Consider the following 25,898-nt stretch of genomic DNA (forward strand, 5'->3'; position numbering starts at 1 on the left):
GAAGGTCACCCCCAAAGTACAGCCCTGATGTGTTTCGAGAAGGCCAGCCCCGTGGGTGGTGGGCCGGCAGAGAAGGCTCCGGAGTGGAGCTCCACGTGGAGTGTGGGATTTCCATAATTAGTAAGCACATGACTTGGCGTCCGAAAACCCCAGGTTCAAATCTGGATTTTACCATTGAGCGCTGTGTGGCCTCTGGTAATTTTCTGTTTTGTGTGCCTTTTGCATCTTCATTTTAAAAGGATATATCGTCGGTTTATGTCAGTGGGTTTTTGTGAGGATTCAGTGGGGTCTCATAATATCAAGCACTTTCTGTGTGCCAGACTGTGCCAGGTATCTGGGATCCAGCAGTGAGCAAGACAGGCCATCCCTGCCCTTGGGGAGCTGACGTTTTAGGGAACAAGATGGATACAAAGGGAGATGTCTTAGGGTTCTCCAGAGAAACAGAACCGATGGGATATATACAGATATGTTTATACAGATAGAAGATTTATTATAGGAATTGGTTTTCCCAATTGTGGGGGCCAAGAAGTCCCCTGATCTGCTGTCTGCAGGCTGGAGACCCAGGACAGCTGGTGGCAGAATTGAGTTCGAGTCTGAAGGCCTGAGAACCAGGGGCGCCGGTATCCGAGGGCAGGAGAAGATGCATGTCCCAGCTCAAGCCAAAAAAGTGTAGATTCTCCCTCTCTCCACCTTTTTGTTCTATTCGGGCTTTCGATGGATTGGATGATGCCCACCTGCATTGGGGAGGGCCATCCTTACTCAATCTACCCATTTAAATCCTAATCCCTTCTAGAAACACCCTCACAGACACACCCAGAGATAATGTGTTATCAGCTCTCTGGGCATCCCTTAGCCCAATCAGGTTGACACATGAAATTAACCATCACAGGAGTATATAAGTGGTCGTGTCGTTTTGGGAGGATGTGCTAGGAAGGAGATGGTCCAGGTGAAGTGCTCTGTGCAGTCTTCCATATAAGAGGCCCTCAGCAATTGATAGCTACAACTATTACTATTATTATTACCAAGTTATTAGAGAGAGGAGGTGAGGGGGAAGGGAGGTGCTGTAGGAGGAAGGAATAGTGTCAGTAACAGAACAGAGACAGGAAGGCATTTGGTGTCCAAGTTGGGATGTTTGTAGCCAGTGTTTGTTGATGTCTTTCTGTGCCCCAGGTTCTCTACTAAGGCCTCCTGGGTACAAATCACCTCACCCTCCAGGGAGGCCCTTTATATTCCTCATTTTCAGATGAGGGAAACGGGGCATAGAGGAATTGGGCCACTTCTCTGGGGAAGTGGAGGAGTGGAATTCAAACCCAGCTTCTTACCCCTTCATCTGGGGGCTGAGGGCTCCCACAGGCGAGTGATGGGAGGTGAGACTCAAGGGGCTGGGGCCGGGTGGGGAGGGCTGGAGTTTTGCCTTGAATCCCAGAGGTCGTGGGGCACGTCCTCCTGCTGGAGCCCTTGGGTGGTCCCGGGGTGTATGGGGTGGCGTGGCTTACAGCACATATTCTCATCTTGTGGTCCAGAAAAACCGATGTGGCTTGAAGCCCCACAAGAGTGGGTGGGAAGGGACGGCTCCTCCCTCGTCCCCTTCTGGTGGGGTCCGCCGGTGGGTGGCAGGTGCCTGGGGGGCTGGCATTGTGGCCAGAAGTGATGGGCTCAGCCAGACCCGTGGTTGGAAGCCCATGTTCTGGAGGGTGAGGATGCCCAGGTGTGCGCTCCTTCATTGAAAAGAGGTGATTCCTTACTGTCGTCTTTTCCCAGCTCTGCTCTTTGGGGACCTTCTCCACTTAGCGCTGGGGACAGAGAGAGCCCAGATGAAGCGGGTAATGAGGACTTTGGGGATTTGCATCTGCCTCCAGCCATTCATTTCTCATGACTATGAGAACACCTAGGACTTGCTGGTTTCTGAGCAAAAGGTGCATCTTTATCTTTTTATGTGTGGTGTCATTGAACCCTCACAGTGACCTGTGAGGCAGGCATGGCGGGGAGCCCGGGTGTGGTGGAAACATGGGGCCTTTCCGGTAAGACACACTTGAGTTGGAATACCAGCTGGCTTGTGCACAAGCTGGGAGACCCTCTGCCAGCCACTTCCCCTCTCTGGACCTCACTTCCCTCACCTGTAAAACGGGGATCATAATAGTGACCATCTCTTGGGTTGCTGGGAAGATTGTAGATAAGGTTATGTGGCTCCTGATGCACAGAGGTGCTCAGTAATTCATAGCAACAAGGATTCTGTTATTCACCCATTTTACAGATGAGGAAACTGAGGCTCAGAGAAGTTCAGGGACTCTCCCCACAGCAGTTTGCTCCCTGTTCCTGGCGATGTCCAGGGAATTCTGCAGAAGGACATACTTTCCAGCAAGATCACAGGCCCCCTCAGAGCCGCAAACCATTTTTCTTTAGGAAAAAGCCATTCACTTACTCCACATCTGGCTCCCGGGAGACAGTGAAGCATGAGGAGATGCCACTTCTTCCTCATAAGTTTCTCCCTTCGATTTTTTAAGTGTTCTTGTTCTGAGCAGCTCTTGAAGCCTTTGGAATGCTTCCTCTGCAGCCTGCTTCAGGAGCAAGCGAGAGGGAGGAGGGTCTCCTGGGCCCGGGCTGCTTTGAATGCCCAAGACGGAGGCAGCAGGGCCGGTTAATGACCCGGGTGACTAGATTCTCAGGTATGTGCTGCCTCAGGACCAGGCCTGCAAAGTGTGCTCTTAAAACCCCCACCCAGATCCCACCCCCGGCCCCCACTCATGTGCCAAAAGATCATCGGGATGAATGCCTAACGCTTCTTGGATGAATGTCAAAAAAAAAGGTTTAGATCAGCTTATCTGGAACATTACATCCAGCAGGCATTTATTACTTGCTTTGTTCTTGGTCAAGCCTTTCCATCTTTTGGCAGTCAGCCATCGCAAAACCTCCACAACAAACAATCGGAAGGTAATGCCATCAAAAAAGCCATAAACTATAACTGGGGGCAGGGGAAGGGGGAAGTTAGCTAAGGACTTTCTAAGCAAACAGAATCGGAACACCATTTTGAAATTATGTGAGGATATTCTCCAGTTGGCTTCCCAGGTGGGAAACCTAAGTCTGTACCCTTGGGACAGAAGTGACAGTGGTTAGCTGGCTCAAGACATCACTCTGAGTCTTCAAATAAGGCTTTGGAAATCAATTTTGCTTAGTTTTGTCAAAACATTTTTTTTTTAATTATGCTGGGGCCTGGGAGACTACTTGAGTGGAAGCATGTAAGTCCAAAAATGCCTATTACGTGTCTGTATCTGGCTGTGAGTGGTAGAATCCTAATTTAAAGTGACATAAGGTGAAAAATAAAGGAATGAGTGGCTCAGGTAAATGGAAAGTCCAGAGGCATGTTGCCTTCAGGGACAGCTGTATCCAGGTGCTCGAGTGTATCATCAGACTATCTCTTTTGCTCATGCTCTCCCCATTAACATCTCCTCCAGGCATACATCTTACCAATTTAGCAATCTTGGCTATAAGAGAGCCATTTCTCTAATAATTCTGGCAAATCCAGGTGGGGTTGATTTCTCTTCACCCTCCTGGAGCCTCATGCCCACGTGTGAACATCTGTACCGCCTTACTGGCCAGACCACAGTCACTGGTCCTGGGCATGGGGTCAGCCCCGTCCTCGTCATAAGGACTAATCCCAGAAGACTGGAGAATGCGTTCTTGGCAGGCAGGTTGACGGATGCCCGTGCCGGTGGTGGAGCAGAAATGAAAGGGAAGGGCAGGATTTCGGCGCTGGAAGAGAAGGTGGAGGCAGGCACTGCTATTAAGTGAGCGTTTCCTCTCCTCCGATATGGTCTCAAGGCATGTGGGTATAGCTGTGTATATACAATTTGTGTGTATGTAGCTGCTCTCCCCCTTTCACAGATAAGAAAATGAGGCTCAGAGAGGTTAAGTGACTTGCCTAAGGTCACAAAGCTAATAGGCGAAGAATTCAAACTCAGGTCTGTCTTCCTCAAAGCCCATTCTTTCACCACTCTGATACCTGAAGACACTTACTGATCAGCAGAGAGAGCTCAGAAAATAAAATATAAATGCCTAAGGGTGTGCTAGGCCCTGTGTTAAGGGTGGGAATACACAGAAGAAAAAATGTAAAAAGACTGCAGGGCCTCTCAGCCCATGAGCTCCCCACAGTCAAGTGTGGGAGATGGAGGGGCAAACAGCAGTTACCATAGAGAATGGCGGGGGGTAGGCATAGGGGACTGTGAGACATAGCAGGTGCTTAATCTAGTCTGGGTGTTCAAGGAAGATTTCCTGGAAAAGGTGATGCTTGAGCTGAGGCAATAACAAGCAGGTCAAGATGAGGTTGGGGAGAGGGTATGTAGATACCTATTAGTTGGGACTCTTGAGTAACAGAAACAGAAACCCAGCTCCCACGGAATTAAGCAAAAAAATGCATTTATCGGCTCATGTAACCAGAAAGTCGAGGGGTAGTGATGGCTTCAGGCATGGCTGGATCCAGGAGCCCAGCTAACATGAGGGAGTCATGCCTCCATCTCTTGTCTTCATCTTCTTGGGTTGGCTTCCATCTCAGGCAGGCTCCACAGGTGGTGACTAGAGATGGCCCCACACCTCCAGCCCCACACCCTACTTGCTTAGCCTCCCCAGAGCATCCTGCAAAAGTCTCTAGCCAACTTTTTCTGACCTCGATTGAGTCACGTATGCGTCCCTGAACCAACACCGTAGCCTAGGAACGGAACACTGTGATTGTCCAGGCCTGGGTCACGTGTCCACACCTGGACACGTAGACTGAGACTGTGCATAGGAAAATCAGGGGTGTGTGGCTACCTTGGGCCTGACAGAAGTTCCATTTGGCCAGAGCGCATGGGTCTGATCACGAGGCCCCCATAAGCCATGGGAAGAATTGCAACCTGAAGATAGTGGCAAGTGTGGGCAACGTCGTAAAAGCAGAAAGTGGCATGCCCGCTGCGTGGAGAGAGGCGGGGGCCAGGTGGGAGGTGATGGGGGCTTGGGGTGATGGGTAGGGCTTGGTGGGGAGTAGGATCAGGGGCTCGTGGAGGGGAAGGAGTTCACAGTGATCCTGACTGTTCCACCCGGCTTGTTCCAGCAGGGAAGCCTGGGAGGGGACCACGCTAGGAGATAACGTGGTGAGTTCAGGTGGTCCCGGGGAGTCGAGTATTTCATAGTTGCTGTGATGGGGGGGGGGGGGGGCGCGTCAGGGTCACGTGGCCTCAGGAGAGGGGCCCAGAGTGAGAATGCAGTAAATATTGATGGAGCACGTACTGTGCGCCAGGCTCTATTCTAGTGAGCAAAGCATCCGGGACCCGGACAGTGAATGCGCAATACAGTGTCAGTTGTGTGACGTGTTGGCAGGTGGTAAATGCTAAGAGAAAGGAAAAATCGTGCAGCGAAAGGGGGTCTGGAGTACCATGTTAGTGCAGGCAGGTAACAGTACTAAATGGGTGATCAGGAGAGAGACACGAGCAGGGACAGGCAGGCCGGGTGGGTGTCTGGGGAAAGGGCGTCCAGGCAGCGGGGCCAGCTGGGCAAGGGCCCTGCGGTGGGAGCGTGCTCCCGAGTATGAGGAACAGCAAGGGGGCCGTGGGGCTGGGAGAGAGCCAGGTGGGGAGTGAGGCTGGGAAGGTAAGGGCCGGGTAGAGCCTGTAGGGCCTGTGGGCTATATGGGGACTTGCTTTTCCTGAGCCCGGGAGCCATGGGAGGATTCAGAGCAGAGGAGGGCCGTGACCTGATTTCCATCTTCATATGATCGCTCCGGCTGCTCAGTGAAAATGGACTGAGGAGACAAGGGCAGAATCAGGGGGCCAGTTCGAGTTATGCAGGCAAGAGACGAGGATGCCTTGGACCAGGGCGGTGAGAAGAGGGTGCACAAAACACACAAACGCCCAATAAGTGCGAGTGATGTGAAGTGGGGGGGGGTGGGGAAGATTCTGGCTCGTGTGTGTGTGTGTGAAAATACACATAACGTAAAATTTACCATCTTAACCGTTTTTAAGTGTACAATTCAGTGGCATTAAGTACGTCCACACTGTTGTGCAACCGTCACCACCATCCATCCACAGAACTCTTTTCATCTTGTAAAACTGAAACTCTGTCCCCATGAAACAGTAACTACCCAACCTCCCTCCCCCCAGCCCCTGGCAACCAGCATTATAATTTGTCTCTATGGTTTTGGCTACTGTGAGGACCTCATGTAAGTGGAATCAGACAGTATTTGTCTTTTTGTGACTGGCTTATTTATCATAATGTCCCCGAGATTCATCCATGTTGCAGCATATTGCAGAATTTCCTTCCTTCTAAGGCCGAATAATATTCCATTGTATGTATATACCGCATTTTGCTTATCCAGTCATCTGTGATGGATGCTTGGGTTGCTTCCACCTTCTGGCTCTTGTGAATAATGCTGCTCAAATATCTGTTCGAGTCCCTGCTTTCGATTCTTTTGGGTATATATCCAGAAATGGAATTACTGGATCATATGGTGGGTCTATTTTTAATTTTTTGAGGAACCTCCATACTGTTTTCCGCAGCAGCCGCACCATGTTACATTCCCACCAACGGTGCACAAGGGTTCCAATTTCTCCACATCCTCGCCAACACTTGTTTTCTGTTTTTTGGTAGTGGCCATCTTAACGAGTGTGAGGTGATGTCTCATTGTGGTTTTGATTTGCATTTCCCTGAGGATAAGTGATGTTGAACATCTTTTCACGTGCTTATTGGCCATCTGTATATCTTCTTTGGAGATATGTCTATTCAAGTCCTTTGCCCATTTTTGAATTGAGTTGTTTGGTTTTTTGTTGTTGAGTTGTAGGAGTTCTTTATATATTCTGGATGTTAACCCCTTATCAGATATACGATTTGCAAATATTTTCTCCCATTCTGTGGGTTGACTTTTACTCTCTGGATACTGCCTTTTGATGCACAAATGAAGTCCAGTTTGTCTATTTTTTCTTTGTTACCTGTGCCTTTGGTGTCATATCCAAGAAGTCATTGCATGGCACTGTTTTGAAGGTGAAGTTGACAGGATTTGCTGCTGGGTTGGACTGGGGTGGGAGAGAGAGAGAGAGGAGTCAAGGCTTTTGGCTGCCTTCAAGGCTTTTGGCCTGAGCATAAGGAGCTGTCAGCAACAGCGAGTGGAGTGATTTAGGGGGAGAAACCAGGAGATCAGCTTTGGATGCATTAAGTTTGAGGTACCAGCTCAACGCCCAAGTGGAGGTCACGAGGAGACAGTTGACCCCGACTGTGGCATTGAAGAGAGAGATTTGGGCTGGAGATGACAATCCAGGAGTCATCAGGAGGGAGGGGAGACGGTGGCAGAGAAATTAGCAAGTATGAAACTTCTGCCGCCTGTGCCAGAATGGCTGGGTTTGGCCCAGCGGAAGGAAAAAGCCTGAAAACTTTCTTGAGCCCAGGGCGGGAGGGCAGAGAGAGCGGAGGACAAGCAGACATCACCTCCTTGGCCTCTGATCAAAAGCCGCCCCAGCCTGGCAGCTCCTTGATTGCGTGTGGGTCTGCAGGTGTGTGTGCCAGGCACTGGGACATGGGTGGCACCGTCGGAGGCCACGGCTCAGTTCACCTTTATGGTTCCGGTGCCCGGGACCAAGCCTGGCCCTGGGAGAGCGCCTGCCACCGGGTGTTGATTGAATGAATGAAAGGAGTCTTGTGTGTTCCTCTGCAGCAGACGGGAAAGGTTTGCGGGTGGGAAGACGCCCGGCCAGCACCACCATTCCCCAGTATTTGACAAAGTGTGATTCTTTAAGACTGTTTTTATTGAAGTCTGTCATACGTAGAGAAAGGTGCACACATCCTGAGTGGTCAGCTCAGTGAATTTTCAGAAGATGAGTGTGCTCGTGGGATGGCACCCAGATCAAGAAAAACACATGCCCAACACCCCCTCCCCCACCCCAAGACGCCTCGTGCCCCCTCCAGTCATGGCCCCCCAAGGGTAAGCACCATCCTGAGATCTCCTTCCAGAGATGAATTCTGCCTGTCTTTGTATTTTATATGCATATAAAGTACTTTACATGCATAAAATCATATGTATGTTTTCTTTTGTATTGGCTTGTTTTGCTCAACATAATATCTGTGAGATTCCTCCATATTGTTGTGTGAAGTTCTAGCTTATTCTTTCTCCTGGCTGTCCAGTATAAATTTATTTATTTGTATTTACTCATTTGTCTGTCCTCTTGTTAATGGGCAGTTGAGTCGTTTCCAGCTGGGGACTGTAGCAAACAGTGCTGCTGGGAACATTTCGATAGGTGCCCTTTGGTGAACAGTTAGATGCATTTCTGATGGACGTGTACTTAGTGGTGGATTAGATGGGTCGTAGAGAAGGTGCGTGTTCAGCTTTTGCTTCTGTTATGCCAAAGAGTCTTCCAAAGGGATTTACCTGGTTACGCTCCCACCAGCAGAGCATGCAAGTTCTGGTTGCATCACATCCTTGTTAACACTGGTATCACTTTTTTTTTTTTTTTAAGCCATTCAGATGTAGCGTGGTCCCATGTTGTACTTTTAATTTGCATGCATTTCCCTGATGGATAATGAGATTGAGCACCCTCCCATATGCTTATTGACTATTTAGATAACCTCTTGTACAAATATCTCTTCAAATGTGCCCATTTTTCTATTGGGTTGCCTGTCCGGTTCTTATTGATTTCACAGAGCTCTTTATATATTCTGGATATCTTGTTTGATATATGTATTGCAAATATCTTCTTCCATGTGTAACTTCTTTCAATCAGTAAGAGGAGGAAGCAGGAGTTTTGAGCCTCAAAATCATTGATTTGGACACAGGGTAAGCCCTTCACCTGCCTCAGCCTCAGTTTCCCTCTCTAAACCCTGCAGAGTTAGCCCAGTGCTTGGTATATAAATGGAGCTGTGACTGTTATTATCACCTTTGCTGGGATGAGAGTCCTGAACTAAAATAGGCAAGACAGACCCTGTGGGCCTTTTCAACTTAAGTCATCCCTGTTTCTCAGGTTAGTTGTGTAAATATCTAGTAAGCGCCTACTATATATCAATCTCCAGCCTAGGCATTGAAAGTACAGCAGTGGACAAGACCCAGTTCCTTGGAGGGCGTTGTAGGGGGGTGAGTGCAGGGGCTGTGGGAGCCCAGGGGAAACACTAACCGGGCTAGGGCATCATGGAAGGCTTCCTGGAGGAGGTGTGCCTCATGGTAGAGTATACTTGGGTAAGCCTCTTCTGTTGAGGTGCAGGCTTGGGTGCCTTCTGTGTGCCAGGCCCTGGTTCCCAGCCAGGGGTGATTGTGCCCCTGGGGAACACTTGGCAATGCCTGGAGGAATTTTTGGTTGTCACGACTGGGGGTAGGGGTACTGCTGGCATCTAGCGGGTAGAGGCCCGGGTTGCTGCTTAACATCCTACAATTATCTGACCCAAACGTTGACAGTGCCGAGGTTGAGAAACCTCAAGATGGACAGCTACAACACCGTGTGACATTACAATAAGGGGAATGAGCAGAGGGATGGGGAATGTTCTCGGGTCCGGAGGCTGTCGGAGAAGCCTTTGCAGAGGGAGGAACCTGGAGCTGAATTTTAAGGAAAGAGTGGGAATTGGCAGGAAGTGGGGGACGTTGAGGAAGGGCAGGGTCATGGGGATGGAAAGGCAGTGTGTGCTCAGAGCTTTCACTCCCTCTCTAGGACAGGCCTAGAAATGAGGCTGCGAGGGCCATGGGGACCAGACGCAGAAGGACTGCATCTACCTGTTGTCCACCACGGGAGCCGCGAGCCACACGTGGCTGCTGAGCCCTTGAAACGTGGCTAACGCGGCTGAGGAACTCAGTGTTTTATTTTAATGTAATTGAAGTTTAGATTTCAAAACAGATACTCGATTGTGTTCTTGGAAAATTTTTGAATACGTGTGGAACTATTTGGGGATGTGAAAGTGCTTTTCCAACTTTACATTTTAGGAACTCTAAATACAGATCAGGTATTTCCAGTGCAAATTGATCAGCCAAATTGAGATGTGCTGGATGTAGAAGACACACCCCAGACCTCAAAGACTTAGTATTAAGGAAAAAAAAAGAAAGTAAAATGTCTCATTAAGTTTAATTTTTATATTGATTTTTTGTTATATTAATTTTTATGTTGATTAATGATAATATTTTGGATATGTTGGGTGAAATGAAATCTATTCTTAAACTTAATTTCACCCTTTTCTTTTTAGTTTTTGAACGTGGCTACTGGGAAATTGAGTTCCACATGTGACTCAACTTGGGCTCCTGTTGCCTGTCGCTGTTACAAACTGTAGGGAGGAGTGGGACTGTCGCGCTGAGGCTGAGGGCTCATGAGAGGGTTTGAGCAGTGGTAGGGGAAGGACATGGTCAGGATTCTGTGGTAGCTACACACTCTGGCCGCAGTGGTGAGAGAAGATTCCAGAAGACGGACAAGTTCAGCCATAGGGAGACTGCGTGGCCTAGGTGGCCTGTGCTGCAGCCGCAGAGCGAAGCCCTGAGGCCGCAGACAGGTGGTGCCCACTGCCGGTCCACGGGCCAGTGACCAGCTGGGCCCCGAGGGAGGAGGAGCCTCTGGGGAGAGGCGGGGACTGTCTGGTCCTTCAAAGAGGCCTCGCAGGCAAGGGCCAGCAGGAGAGACCTCGGCCACTGCAGATCTGCCTGTTCCTGGCGGTCCCCACTCCGGACACCTGCCAGCCCCAGCCTGCCCCTGGCCCCCACCCTGGCTGCTGCCCGGACCCCACTCAGGTTGGAAACCCCACCTCTTGCTGCTTTCCACTGCTTATCAGCTACGTGACCTTGAGCAAGTGGCTGTCCCTCTCTGGGGGCTGCCTGCCTTCATGGCCTCACCCATGTCACACCTAGAGTGCAAGGAGAGAGCCGAGATGCCCGCGTCTCGTGACACGTCTTCCTGGGCTGGGGGTGACAGTATGGAGCCCCGGAGGAGGGGCACACGGAACTCTCCTGTTTGCAGGGTGGCCTTCCATCTCCCGTCTCTGAGTGATGTCCCCATTTCACTGCTTCGGAAGCTGAGGCTCAGAGAGGTGAAGCGGCTTGCCCGGGGTCACACAGCTCGACAGAGGCAGAATCGCGATGAGGAAGGCTGACCTCGAGGGGCCCGGGCCCCTGCTGCTGTGGCCTGTATCTCAGCGTGGGATCAAGGGCAGGGCGCTGCAGCTCTCTGAGCCTCAATTTCCTCATCTGTCGAGCGGGGAAGATAACAGCGCTGCCCGCAGCGGGTTGCTGTGAGGATGTAGTAAGCTGAGTGGAGCAGCACGGCGCTGTGCAGGCGGGGCTGCAGATGGCAGCTTCCGTTTGTTGATGGATCTGCACGTAAGTCCTCCGGCAGCTCTCCGTGGTGGGTGGAATGAGCCCATTTTTCAGGGGAGGAAACTGAGGCTAAGATGTGTAGCTGGTGAGAGCAGGGTTGGGGGCCCAGCCAGCTCCTTGGCTCCAGAGCCCTTTTCCTCGCCTGCATGGCCCCCATCCTCGCCCTCACCCCGGAGCCTTGGCGTTATTACCTCTTGTGCGTGACAAGGGCGGGCTTGTCCTGTGCGCCAGCCTGGTCCTTCGTCCCGGATGACTGGACACGAACGGGCACAGGGCAGCCTCCCAGGTGGCATTCACAGGTGCCCAGCCTGCAGAGCCTGTTCCCTCCCTTGGAAACTCGCTTTCCTTTGCTAGGCGAGCTGTAACCTTTCCTGCCTCCTGCACTGAGCGTCCTTCTGACAGCCAGAGTGGTTGGGCAGGAAGCTGGCACAGAACAGGCCCAGGACGTGGCCAGATCCTCAAAGCCAGAGCTGGGAGAGGCTGTAGAGGTCATCGACCCTGGGTTCTGGTTGTCTAGGTACCTTGTTCAGCCTCAGTCTCCATATCTGGAAAATGGGAGGAACTGTCAGCTCGGCAAAAACGGCAACGTCTGACAATACAAAGTTGGTGCAGAAGGGGAACTTGCGGACTGCTGGTGGGAGGGTCCTTGGAGGGCAGTTCTGGCAGTTTCTGCTGAAATGTAGAGAGTGCGTGGCCCCTGAGCAGCCGACCTGCTTCTGGTAACTACTTAGAGCTGTGCTTGTCAAGTTTTAACATGCATGGGAAGGCGTGGGGTCTGGTTTAAATGCAGACTCGGATTGAGTATCGCTGGGGTGGGACTCGCGAGCTTCCAGGAGACTCTGCTGATACAGTTAGCAGGGCCCCAGGGCGCCTCTCACTCATGGGCACCAGGAGGCGTGTTCCACTGTGACGGGGTGTGTTGCATCAACAAGTGTCCATCAGGAAAGCCTTGGCCAAATGAATCAATGGTGCGCCATCCCGGCCGAGGATGCTCTGGAGCAATTAAAAAGAGGGGGGGAGAGCCATCGGGGTCTTGTCTTCCATGAGGATGGAGCACCCTCTGAGGGCTGGGGCTTTCTCTGTGTCCTTACTGATGTGGGCCCATGCTAGGACAGGGTCTGGCACACAGTAGGTGCTCAGGCTACATTTAGGAATGACGGAACGAATACGCTGATGTGGAAAGATCTCCAGGACCTGGTGGGGAGGACGCCACGCAGGTCCCAGAGGGACACGTGCAGTCCAGGCCTTCTCAGCCTGGGCATCACTGGCATTGGTCCAGATGATTGTTTGTGGTGGGGGCTGGTCTGAGCCTTGTAGGGCGCTTAGCAGCATCCCTGGCCTCTACCCGCCAGATGACCCTAGTCGTGACAACCAAACCTGTCTCCACACGTTGCTGGTTGTCCCCTGAGGGCCAGTCGGCCCCAGTTGAGAACCACAGTGTGATCTGATGGCATGTGGCAGGGAGGAGGGAAGGATGAGTGGAAAGATGGAGGGATGGGTGTTTGGGAGGGGAGGGAGAGAGGTCCTGTTTGGCTATAACCTCATAGAAAGCAGGTGTGGGGGGCTCCTCCCCACACTGATCAACTTGGTTACTTCTTAAGAAAGAGAGAAAAGGGCAGGATTGGGGATTTTCCTCCAAAGAGACCTAAGCCTTCTCTATTTTTTTTTTTAAATATGCAGATTATACCTGTGACTTGAGTAATTAAGTAACATTTGAAAATAGGAATGGTACAAGGAGTGCTTCTAGAGTTGTGAGGATTTAATGCAAGCCCTTGGCACCGTGCCTGGCTCATAGTGGGAGCGCAGCCAAAGGAAACCGTTGTTGTCTTATTGTGTTGCACCCCTCCGGCAGCCCCTCGGTGTATGGAAGCAGTTCAGACCCTCTTTGCATGTGGGCAAACTGGAGCTCAGAGACGGGAAGGGACTTTCCCAAGGGCACACAGCAAAGTAGGAGGAAACCAGTCTGCATGGCTCCGAAGTAGAGGCCGTTTCTCCTCCGCCACCCTGCGGCCCCCGCCAGGCATCTGGGCCTCCTGCTCATCACACCTGTGGACTGAGGCCGTGTGGGCTGCTTCAAGTCCCCCAGCTTGTTGATCGCCTGAACTTTACCAGCCCAGGTGGCACCCCCAGGAAGCCGACAGGCTGGAAATGGCAGGAGTGTAGCCTGTGGGAGTTGTGCTGTGTTTCTGCCTGGCAGCACTAGGAGGACTGCCAAGGATGTGGAGCCGGTGATGGAGGACGTGGCAGAGACAGTCCCTGTAGGTGGGCACTGGCCTCCAGCCTTGTGCAGCTTCAGAATCATACTGCTCCTCTCCTGCTCAAACACCTGCAATGGCTCCCCAGTACCCAAGTCTAAATTTCCTTCCTCTGCTTGCCAGGTTAGCATTCCATGTCCTACAGAGGATTCTCCATAACATAACTAGATTCTGCATAGTAATAAGAGTAATAATAATAATAATAGGACCTGAAGCACCTACTGTTTGCCCAGCATGGTACTAAGTGCTTTACATACATTATCTTATTCAACCCTTACAAAAGCCCTATGGCACTGCTACAGGTCTGATGCCCACAGGAGTTGTGTCTTGCCCAAGGTCACACAGCTTGTGGCCCTGCCAGGATCTGCAGCCTGACTCCAGAGCCAGACTTGTAACCAAGAGGCCAGCCTTCCTAATCTTGTTGGGAGAATGAACACCAGTACGATGCCAGCAGAGAGGAGCCCAGCTCTGGGTGTCTGGAAAGCCGGGCCTAGGCCTGGCTGCTCTATGACCTTGCCGTGTGACCGTGGCCAGACTCTCCAGTCTGGGCTTGCGCCAGGCTTTCTCCAAGGCTGGCTGTGTATTCCGGACTCAAGGTCTCAAAGTTTTGCAGCATATCTAGAAATCGCCCCAATTTCATTTCTCCATTTGTTTATTTTGCATCACACCGTTGATAGATGCCCACTGTAGAACAGTTATAAAATTCAGGGAGAGAAAGAGGAAAAATAAGTGAAACTCCAGTTAGCATTTTAGGGTGTATCTTTCTGGAATATTCCTCCAACATAAATATTTACCAGAACGGGCTCACTTAACATCTTTTTATCACCTAACATCTTATCCCAGATGTCTTGCCAGGGAATGAATCGTTTTTTATGGTCGTATCCAGGTCTGTTATGGTTATGCCATGAATATTTAATTAGAGTATCTAATTAGAGATGATGATAAATTAATAGCTGGCATTGTCTGAAATCCCCTCCTGCCAGGTCCTGCCCTGAGCACTCGCCTCAGCAGTCATTAGCGCAGCCTTCTGAGGCAGGCAGTTCAGCCCCATTTTACAGATGAGGAAACCGAGGCTGTTGAAGTTAACCGGCCCCAGGTCTCACAGCCCATCCTTGGCCAAGCGAGACGTGGCCCCAGCCCCTCTGAGCCCTCCACCTGTGCCCTTAACCATTGGACCACCCTGCCGTGTGCCTCACCTCCCATGTTCCCATGATGCCCTGTTTTTTGAGGCGGGCAACCAGGCTGGGTGCTCGCCAAGCGAGGAAGGAAGACCAATTAGGTAGTCTTCGGTAGGTGGAGAGGCAGCCTTGGCCAAAGAAAGGGTGTGTCCTGCTGGGAGCAGCTCTTCCTCCCGCAGGAGAGGCACCTGCCCGCCGGAGTTGGCCAGAGCTCCCTGGGGCGAAACACAGCCTGGCTCAGCTGGATGGTTTCCCCAAACCTCGAGAGAGTGGGTGGCTGAGGCCCCTCCCTGTGGATTCTGGGGGACGCTGAATACAGTGGCTTCTGTTCCTTACGAGTTTCCAGGGTGCTGGGCTGCCTGCTGTGGCCGCCCTGAGCTGTCGAGCCCTCTCAACAGCCTCAGAAGTGGGTTCCATGTTCAGGTGAGGACACTGAGGTATGGAGAGGTCAAGAGCCTCGTCCGAGGTCCCCTCGTCAGCATCTGTCCTGGAGAGTTCGGAGTGTCGGGGCATCCTGGACCACCTGATGGGGCTGAGCCCGAGTCAGGGGCTCCTCTAAGCACTCTGGGTGTATTGTCTGTTCCCTCTCAGTAGCCCGAGGAGGTGGGAGTCGCGGAGAGGGCAGAGGCACGTCCTGGTTGCCGGGCGCTTTGGCAGTGCAGCTAGGATTGGAACCCGCTTCTGCTTGTCCTGAGCCCGGAACATGCCGCTCTGCCCTGCCTTTCCTGGCTGGCCGCCCCTCCCTTCCCCCAAGGGCCACTGACGTGGTGACTCTACTTTAGGGGGAAGGGATGTGCAGTTTGGATACAGACACAGCTGCGGCGTGCCCACCACTGCTCAGGACAGCCCGGGGAAGGCTGGGGGTTCCCAGAGGTGCGCTCTTGTACCCCCCTGGGGAGCTGTTCACGTGTGTCCCGCTCTCTTAAACCCATAGGGTCCCATTGTGGGGTTGGAATGGAGGAGGCTGGCACTTAAGACTGATGAAGCCAGCTCGATTTCTCAGATCCGGTGTTTCAGAGTCAGACCTCAGTTTGACTCCTGGCCTGGCCCCTACCAGCTGTGTAGCCCCGGACAAGGTACTTCACTTCCCTGAGCCTCTGATTCCTCCTCTGTGAAATGGGACATCATTGTGCCTTTCTTTCAGGGCGGCTGGGGGCATCAGATGGTGCCGTGCTTGCTACACCCCTAGCTCCGTGCCGGCTGAGAGTGAGCGTGCATCTACGTACAGAAGTGACAGTTCACCGAGGACTGTCCTTGTCTCCTCTCTACAGCCCTGTTAGAAGGGCTCCCCGTGCGCCCCATTTAACAGATGAGGAAACCAGGGCTCAGAGAGGCTGAGTGTCTTGTCCGGAGCTGCACAGCCAGGGAGCGGCAGAGGTGAACCCGACTCCCTGACCCCCTGACTCCCGTCCCGTGCCTGTCTCCCAGCCTTGTCGCTTGCCTCAGGGGGTGTGCCGTGACTGACTGAGGAAAAGGCATGAAGTGGCTGCAAGTTGAGTTCAGTGTGTGGCGAGGTGACATGTGATGTATACAGCTGGAGCTCAATAAATGCTCGTGTCAAAGCAGAAGTCACAGTAGAATTGCTCAGGGCGAGGCGAGGCAGAGTGGTTCCAGAAGGAGCAGGACTTTGTGGGGAACCCGCTTCCCCCCGTGTGCATTTCCTCGAGAGGCCCCCAGCGGCTCCTACTCCCCAGGCTGGGGCATTTCTGGGGGTCTTGAGCTCCCTGGCTCCTGGGCGTGGTGCGAACAGAACCGTGCCGTCAATTTTGGGCTTTGCAGAAACCCAGGTTAGGTCTGGAGGAGCCCCAGGCAGCTGGGCTGAGATTAAGCAGCCAGGCACTCGCCTGGGTGTAAAATTTAAAGGATTCCCAGAAAGTTCAGTAATCAAGATAAATAACATTTTAATGCAAATTAAAAAAAAATCAGAACCGATGGATGGATCTTGACCACATTATGTAAGTGGAAGAAGCGAGTCACTGAAGACCGTGTACTGTGTGATTCCGTTTACATGAAATATTCAGAAGAGGCAGATCCATAGAGACAGAAGGTAGATTAGTGGTTGCCAGGGGCTGGGGGAGGAGGGGATGGGGGGCAATAGCTAACGGTCGCGGTTTCTTTTTGGGGTGATGAAAATGTCCTAAAATTGATTGTGGTGATGGTTGCATACCTCTGCATACACAAAAACTGTAGAATTGTACGCTTTCAATAGGTGAGTTGTGTGGTACGTGAATAAAGCTGTTATCAAAGTAATCTAAATCAATGCAAGAATATCCAGGATGAACAATATGTCAAAATTTATAAATAAAGACGGGATCATATTCCTGATATTTTCCTTCTGCCTCAGGCTCCAGTACGGCTTGGCACAGCCTCATTATTTATCCTATTTAAAAATTTAATAGTTTTTTGGCATTCATTTAAAAATACTGCACTAAAACATTGTTGATCTTGACTCCTGAGTTTTGGGGCGCCCCCTTACATTTTGTGTTCGAGAATGGTGGCTCACCCTCGGCCGGCCCTGCCAGGCAAGCCTCTTTCTCTCCGGGGTGGCCAAGCCACTCTCTCCCTCCCTTGTGTGTGGCGTTTCTGCCTCTCCTGTGTCTGTTGCTCGGCCACTCCTTACGGGCAGGGCTGTGTCTCCTAAGAAATAACAGTACATCCTGGTAGCTACTGTCACTGAGCTCACCTCTATGCCAGCCCGGCCGGGCAGCTGCTGTTTGCACCCTTAATCTGGGGATGAGGCGAGCGAGGCCCAGAAGGGAGAAGTCGCTGGCTCAAGTCACACAGCTGGCGAGGGGCCAAGCCCAGATCGCACCGGGGCCCGTCCAACTTCGGGGCGTGCACTCCGGACCCCACACTCTGTGGCTGTTGCGTTCCCCGTGCCTGGCCTGGGTGGGCGCCCAGGACACAGTCCTCGAATGCGGGATTCAGTGCCCTCAGCGGTATTTCACAGAGCTGGGGCAGGGGCGGCTCGTGGTAAAATGCGGGGCCCTAGGCCCCGTCACGTAACTTCCAAATGAGAATATTTGGGGGTAGGAGCTGGGGACCTGTCTTTTAACAGTTTCTGGCAATGTTACTGCACGTGGAAGTTTGAGAACCCCCTAAAGGGAAGTAATAACCGTGATAGAGTAACAAAGCCCTGTCCTGAGTGGTTTCTATCAGTTCGTTTGTTAAGTCTCGCAACTGCTGTCAGCATCCCCATTTCTCAGATGAAGAAACTGAGGCCCAGAGAAGTCAGGTGACACCTCCCCTCCCCCCCTTCCCCAGGGCTGCATTGCTAGTAATCACCAGAACCAGGACTCAAAGTCAGGTGTGTGGACTCCGACTCCAGTGCTCATCCCCCACCTCTGGCAGCTTGTCAGCGGGTCGTGTGTGTGTGTGTGTGGCAAGTGCAGGAAGCCCCAGTCCCACAAGGTCACCCTGGTCTTTTCCTGTTTGCGTTGTTTACCAGGCACAGGCCTTGTGTGTTCCCGAAAAGGAAGCCCAGAGCAGGGGCCGTGCCAGGCGCTGGGGGCAAGGCTGGGGGATGGGGGCCAGGAGTCCAAGCTGGTCACTGCTCTGAGCACCTGCACGACCTGGGACAGATGGCTTCCCCCATCTGTGTACTTGGCAGGGTAGGGATTTAGGCTCTGGTTCTGGTATCAGGCAGACCTGGGTTCCAGTTCACACTCAGCTGGTTACTATCAGCTGTGTGACCTCTGGCTAAACACTTGACCTCTCTGAGCCTCAGATTCCCCCTCTGTGAAATGGGGTAATAATAGTGCCTACCCCCCAGGGTTGTGGTTAGAGGCAAAATGCATATAACAGTGCCAGGCACCCATGTCTCTCTAAGTCTTTACTTGGCGCCAGACCAGATGTCGGATGATTCCATGTGCATGCACGTGCCTCTTTTTAAAAAAAATCAACTGTTTGTTTTCCCGAGTTGTATGTTTTCTCTCGCCCACCAAAGGCTGGTGGCCTGGGTCCTCCCACTGGCCCTTGTGAGACGGGGCCCAGAACCTGAATATACACCGGCTTCTACCGCGGCTCACTGCCTTTGCATTTCGAGGGTTTGTCCAAGTTCCCCGGGGTCGTGTGCTGCCAAGATCGTCTTCTCGTCATCCAGACCAGGGCGCTGACAAACCAGGGCCCGCGGGACGAATGTAGCTCGCCGCCTGACTTTGTAAATAGTCTGTATTGGAACACAGCCACACGCATGTATCGACGCGTTGTTTTCTATGGCTGCTCTCCTGCCACAAAAGCAGAGCGGAGTAGCTATGCCAGAGACCATCTGACCCACAGCGTCCGAATCGTTGGCCTTCTGGCCCTTTACAGAAGAAGTTTGCCGACCCCACCTCACCAGGCCCCTCGTTTCTTAGCTTGTGTGTCCTTCCAGGCTTCGTGCCTTTGCTGTGACAACAGTGATCATGATATTAAATGCTAGCAGTTTTGCATGTTGGCTCCGGGCTGGGCTTGATGGACGTTATGTGGTTCCTCACAACTCTCTCTGCTCCGGGGTTATTCCCATTTCTCAGATGAGAACGCTGAGGCTCCGAGAGCCGCTCCAGATTGAGCCAGGACACCCAGCCTCTGAGTGGGGGAGCTGGGATGTGACCTCCAGGCTCATCACCTCCCACTCCAGCTTGTGCCTAACAGAGTGCTGAACTGGGCCTCCGAGGGGAGCCGGGACAGTGGGAGCAGGGGGGCTGCTTTATCATTTTAGGTAGAAATTGCAAAGCAAGTCAGGAGAGTGAAATCATGGATCTAGAAGCAGGGGCTATAGAGAGAGAGGGAGACAGGTTTTCCTCCTGGCTCTCCTGCTTAGCAGCTGTGTGGCCTTAGGCAGGTGACCCCACCTCTCTGAGCCCCACTGAATGGATGGTTAATAAAGGAGGGTCACATGGGGTAACAGGGGTGGGAACAAAATTCGACGGTGTATGTAAACCCCTTAGCTCAGGACCTGGCATACAGTAAGCGCTCAATAAGGATGAGCTAATCTTGTTAAGGCAGCACCCTGCCTCCTCTTCCTCCCTCTTGTTAAGTTGAAGCAGTGTCCATAGCCTCGGAATTATCATTTTTCTTATTATTTTCTTCTTCTCACCCCGTTGGAATCTGGCAGGCTTTTCTTGACTGGCTTCCCTCCAGGGTGGGTCAGAGGTCTCTGATCCCCAGGGCCCCTGCCCCAGAGAGCTTCGGGCTTCCCCTATCTGCACGAGAGGGTCGGGGCTTGGAGTGGCGAGGTCAGCGGGGCCCAGCGGGGGTCGGGGGAGTGGTAGCCATGGTGATGGAATGTTTGGGAGCTGGTTCCCACGGGAGGGCTCGCAGGGCTGATGGCCGAGCTCAGGCACGTGGGCACCGGGCACCCCTCCAAGGCCGCCCTGAGCTGCAGTGACAGCCTCCTGCACTGGCGTCGCGTGCTCCAGCCCCGTCCCCTGTCTTGGGAACCTCTGGATCTGCTGAGCTTGGGGAAATCATGCTGAGTTAGAAAGTTGAAACGAGTTGAACCCCCAGGGCACGTGGGCCTTTCCTTCCTTCCTTCCAGCCTTTATCACAGGAGAAATGATCTCACACGCCGGTTTCCTGGCTCCCCGCTAGAATGTCAACTCCATGAGGGCCGGGGCCTTTGCTGTCCTGGAGTGTCCTGGCATCTTGGTCAGTGCCTGGTACTTGGTGCTCAGTCAACATTTGTGCAATGAATGCATCCCCATCCTTCCAGTGGTCATTCAGGGCAGCCCATGGGGCCTTAAAGAGAGGGCAAAGTCCCCTCCCATCCTCTCCTGCTGCCCCCGTTTTATGAGCCGCCAGACACGATGTCTTGGGGACAGAGCCAGATTTGGACACCGGCTTTTGCTCTGACTAGTCGTGGGCCTTTTGTGAATGGCTTCCCCTCTCAGAGCTTCAATCTTCTCACCTATCAAATGAAGATAAAAACCCCCCGGGCCGGCCCCGTGGCTTAGCGGTTGAGTGTGCGCGCTCCGCTACTGGCGGCCCGGGTTCGGATCCCGGGCGCGCACCGATGTACCGCTTGTCCGGCCATGCTGAGGCCGCGTCCCACATACAGCAACTAGAAGGATGTGCAGCTATGACATACAACTATCTACTGGGGTTTTGGGGCAACAAAAGGAGGAGGATTGGCAATAGCTGTTAGCTCAGAGCCAGTCTTCCTCAGCAAAAAGAGGAGGATTGGCACGGATGTTAGCTCAGAGCTGATCCTCCTCACAAAAAAAAAAGACTGCGTGTCATTAAAAAAAAAAAAAAAAATCCCCACCTTGAAAGGTTCTGCTGGGGATGAAATTAGAAAATGAAAGCCAAAATGTAAATAGCACTCCCCCGGTGCCAGGCGGTGTTCTAGCATGTTCTGACTTATTTACACGTCCCAACACTCCTCTGGGGCTCGTTCCTCGTTTGCACCAGCCACATTTCATGTGAGCCTCGTGTGAGGTATTGTTATCAGCCCCATTTTACAGATGAGGAGAGGAAACTGAGGCTCAGCGAGGTTGAGTGACTTGCCAAGGGCCCACAGCTGGTAGCTGGGGGAGCCGAGATTTGAGCCCAAGCTGTCTAGCCCCTACTAGGCCTGGCTTAGAACTCAAAACTACTAGTCGGTCGTTTTATTGTTTTATTGTGTAGAAAGACAATGTAACAACACCATGAGAGTACATTTTTAGGAGAAAAATATGGTCACCTAACACCCGAACAAAATCCCTGGGGGCGTTTTGAGCCTATTTCCTTCTTGTTTTTCTCTCACCTGTGGTTTGTGTGTGCTGGTTGGTTCGGTGGATTTGGCAGTTTTCTTTTTGGCATAGTTGTGTGCACCTGGCACCCACGTGGGCCTTTGTCGTCCACAAATTGGAGGACCAGGCTGCTGCCGCCGCACCCCACCATTGGGCTGTTGGGAGGATACAGGAGGTAGGGCGTGGAAAGCCTTGGGCTGATGTTAAATATACAGTGGCGGGCCGGCCCCGTGGCTTGGTGGTTAGGTGCGTGCGCTCCGATGCTGGTGGCCCGGGTTCGGATCCTGGGCGCGCACCGAGGCACCGCTTCTCCGTCCATCCTGGGGCCGAGTCCCACATACAGCAACTGGAAGGATGTGCAGCTGTGACATACGGCTATCTACTGGGGCTTTGGGGGGAAAAAATAAAAATAAAAAAATGATAAAATCTATAAATATACAGTGGCGCTTAATACATGCTGCTGTTCCTCCTACAAGAAAAGGAGGGCTCCCTGACCCCTCCCCATGCCTCTCATTTGTCTCTAAATTGGTGCTGTCCGATAGGACTTTGTGCGAATGATGGGAATGTTCTAGAACAGGAGTCGGCCACTTTTTCTATAAATGTCCAGAGAGTAAATATTTCAGATTTTGTGGGGCCTGTAGAGTTTTTGTTGTTGCTGCTCCTCTCCCTTCTCGTTCCCTTAAAAAAATGTAAAAGCCACTCTTAGCTCAAAGGCCAAGGGTTGGATTTGGCCTGAGGGCCACAGTTTGCCGACCCCATCCTAGATCTGTGCTGTCCAGTATGGTGGGCACTGGCCACCGTGTGGCTACCGGGCACTTGAAACGTGGCCACTGCAAACAAGGAGCTGAATTTTACATTTCATTTAATTTCACTTCATGTAAATGTACCTAGCTGTGGGTGGTGCCCCGCGTTGGACACACAGCTCTCAGGGACTGAGGGCCCCGCCGTGGAAGCTGCCTGGCTGGCAGGCCTCTCGAGCTCTCTGGCATTTCAAGGGCCGCCGGAGGGCAGCTGGGCCCGAGCCACCTCGCCTCCATGAGAGCTTCAAGTGCCCCGTCCCTAAGTGTTTGTATTTGTTCCAAGAGGCAGGCCTCCGTGCTTGGCCAGCTGTGCCCCGGGAGGGCCAGGCCTGTGTGCTCTGTAGCTTGGGGACAGGGCGGGGCGCTGGTTGCTGTGGTTACACCTGAGTACCTTTCTCCATCTGGGTTGAGATGTATTAATCAGGCTGGTATTTCAGGGATAGAAAAAAAACCATAGAAGTGAGGAGTGAGCGACCAGGAAGGGAGGGAGGACAAAGTAATGCAGTAATAGCTTCTACCCAGTTTATTTCCATTATGATGCAAATAAAACAATAGCTGAGACTTTTGAGTGCTTGCTCTTATCTTGTTCAGACCTCCCAACAGCCCATTTTCCAGAACAGGAAAACTGAGGCTCAGGGGAGTGACGATCTCTGTCGTCAGGGAGGCGTCCAACTGCAGAGCTGCGTTCTTACCCACCCCCACCTGGAGTGGGACCGAGAGGAGGGAGGTTTTGAGCCTCAGACACAGTAGGTGAGTCTGCGAGGTGATTTCCCCTCGTGGGCCTCAATTGTCCCATCTGTAAAATGGGGGAAGGTAAGCAGTGGACGAAAAACCCTCCCTACCCTAAAAGGTAAGGACACAGCAGTGAGGTGTCCACCAGGATCCCCTTGGTTCCACGTTGGCCAGGTCCTGGCTTCATGCCAGACCCCGTCGTGTTGGTGGCCTCATTCCTTTAATGCAGTGGCTAAGAGCTAGGCGTCAGTGTCTCACAGATCTGGATGGAGTTCCTGGTGCTGGCAGCTCCCCTCTTGGTGTCGTCTTCTCATCTATAAAATTGGGATCATCATACTTTCCTCTTAGGGGGCTTAAGTGACACAAGGACTCACACAGTGGGCATTTGGTCAGTGTTAGGTGGTGGCAGGACACTGTCTGACTCCGGGGGTGCCATATTTATTGTAGGCTAACTACATGGTGCCCGTTGGAGTTGGGCCGTGCACAGCCTGTTCAACCCTACCCAGCAGTCCCAGATGGTGATTAGTGGAATAGTAGTGGTGGTTGTTGCTTATTGTTATATTTACTTTTCCTGAAGTCCAAGGTCCCTGGGCCAAGAGGAAGGGAAAAGCCTGGTTGGCAAAGACCAAGGGGCTCCCTAAGGCTGCAGGGCCTTAGCTCAGATTCTCAGCTCACACCTCTCTGCCTGAGAAGGGAGCAGTTCATTCCCTGTAGGACCAGGCGAGTTCAGACCCCAGCTGTGACATCTTGGGCTGAGGTGGCCTCTCCCTGCACTACAGCTCATCTTCCAGAGAACTTCCCCCCCAAATCACTGTCGGGTGCCCCTGGGGAGCCTGACATCCCCTCTGAGGTGGCCCAGCCCCTCTCTGCGGCACCCACCCCTAATGCAGCATCTCGTCTGCTTTGCAGGGGTCAGCCGGTGGACGGCCTTGGCGAGTGGCCACGAGGGCTGGAGCCCAGGGATGCGAGTGCCCGGGGGAGGTAAGTGCATCCGAAGGCCCCCCTGACTCCCGAGGCACAGCCATCCCACACCCCCAGCCTCCGTTATTGGGTGGCCGAGCAGACTCCCCTGGCTGGCTCAGATCCGGTGCTAGAATGAGCTGGATCGCAGCAGCATGGAGAGGGCAGGCCTCTGCTTCTCTTTGTCTTGGGAAGATGATTCTCCTGGCGATGGGACAGAGAAGGCTGAGTTCCGGAGCGGGCAGGTCTTACCCAGCGTCCCTGAGCAGATTCCAGGCACAGCCAGAATCCAAACCCTCTTGCATTCCACGTTACCCCTGCTGGCAGTTTTGGAGTGCTTGCTCAGTGCTTCACATACAAGTTCCCCAAACCTCATAATAGCTCCCTGAGAAAAGTTATTATTATCCCGTTTTTTTGGAGGAGAAAATAGAAGCTCAGAGAGGTGAAGTTCCTTGTCTAGGTCCAGCTGGCAAGTGGCAGAGGCGGGATTTGAACCTGGGGCTGTAGGATACTGAGTCTGAGGCTCTTATCCATCATCCTCACTGCCAGGATGCTGGGACACCTCCTCTGTCAGGGTCCAGGGGGGTGTGGGGGTGGAGGGCAGGCCCAGGTCCCTCTGGCCCCTCCTGGAGTGGGTTCCCTGGCTCTGGGTGGCCAGGAAGCCACCTCTGCTTTGTGGGTTCCCAGCTGCTTTCCCTCTGCCAAGTCGCCCTGATTTTTCTTTTCAAGCCATCCTCCAGGTCTTTGCTGTCTGCTGCTCACGTCTGACCTGCCCGCTTTGAGCTGCTTTCTTCTGGGGGCAGAGATGGGGCTCTCGCTGGGGCCTGTCCGAGGACAATGAACAGCCCGGCCTCAGCCTGGTCTGATCCAGGCCTGCCACTCTGGCCGTGCGACCTTGGGCAGGTTGCCTCTTCTCTCTGAGCTGCTGGAGGCGAGGCATCCCTACCCCAGAGGTCGTGGAGAGGATCCTGTTAGATGCCGCGTGGAAAATACTTGAGCAGAACCAGCACTCGATAAATGTAAAAGCAGAAACCTCAACTGCTTTGTTTGAAAGTGCTGTAGCCAAATGACTGATCAGTGTCAAGCAAAGCTGGTGAGCTGATAACATTTGTCTTATTCTGCTGATCCCTTCTTCCAGGCCTTTCCCCCTGGTATTTAGTATCCAAATCCCTTCCAACCCCAAACATGAGTTCGAGAGTACGCACATGTAGTGGCATGCACATTTTGCCTATCCTTTCTGGAAACAACTTTCCCAGATTATCCCCTTTCCTCCATTTCTCTGCGTCCCTCATCACCATCTGGCCCCCAAAAGCTCCAGTCTCTTGCTCCCCACTAAGTGTCAGGAAGAAAGGGTGAGTGCACTAATTTAAGCTAAAGTGTGATTGACAGTCTGCCAGGGCATTGACCCTGAGATAATAATATCCTGCAGAATTCTGGTCTCCGGTCTAAGGGGAGAGTTTCAGTGAGCACTTGAAGAAGATGAGGGGTCCTTGGAGGGATTTCTGAGTGATTTTCTGTCCAGCCTGCCTCCCTGCTGAAAGTAGCCCTGGAATTAGACTTCACCATCCCAGACCCTGAATTCAGGGCACCTCTGAACCCCCAGCATAGTCAGGAACATTTGATAGGTACAAGTTTCTGGGCTATTTTCCAGTGCTCAGAGAGGCCAGTGACCCCAGGGTGAGACTCCTCTTTGCTTGTCAGGTGCTTCTAGAACCCGCACAGCAGCCTTTGTGGTCAGTGGACCCGCCCTCTCTGCAGCTGAGGAAACTGTGGCTTAGCTGGAGGAAGTGACTCTCCCAAAGCCACATGGCCAGGAAATGCCAGGGCCTCTCAGCGGCTTTGACCCCAGCCCCCGGACTGTATGTTCCCTCGGCTTTGATGTGTATTTTCCACTTGCTGCGGCCAGGGGAGCCTCAGGCAGCCCAGGGCCAGGTGGGTGGGTTGGCCCAGCTGCAAACCGGGTCCTTTGG

The 25,898-nt window shown here is 52.7% G+C and overlaps 1 protein-coding gene across 5 annotated transcripts in view; it reads left to right on the top strand.

Annotated features, from left to right (window-relative positions):
- The window catches only part of TPST2 (tyrosylprotein sulfotransferase 2), a 51,728-nt gene that overhangs the window by 11,409 nt on the left and 14,421 nt on the right, over nt 1–25,898 (top strand). For 3 of the 5 annotated variants that reach the window (XM_087424024.1, XM_087424027.1, XM_087424023.1), the window contains one exon: nt 23,878–23,949. In XM_087424024.1, the coding sequence (XP_087280150.1) occupies nt 23,878–23,949 (72 nt within the window). Of the gene's footprint in view, nt 1–10,622; nt 10,712–23,877; nt 23,950–24,657; nt 25,022–25,898 lie in introns of those variants that run through there. The other 2 variants (XM_087424026.1, XM_087424025.1) reach the window with 2 other exon arrangements.

The sequence above is a fragment of the Ceratotherium simum genome, chromosome 35 (assembly GCF_057802395.1).
Source record: "Ceratotherium simum simum isolate JZ-2026a chromosome 35, ASM5780239v1, whole genome shotgun sequence".
In the NCBI taxonomy this organism is placed as follows: domain Eukaryota; kingdom Metazoa; phylum Chordata; class Mammalia; order Perissodactyla; family Rhinocerotidae; genus Ceratotherium; species Ceratotherium simum.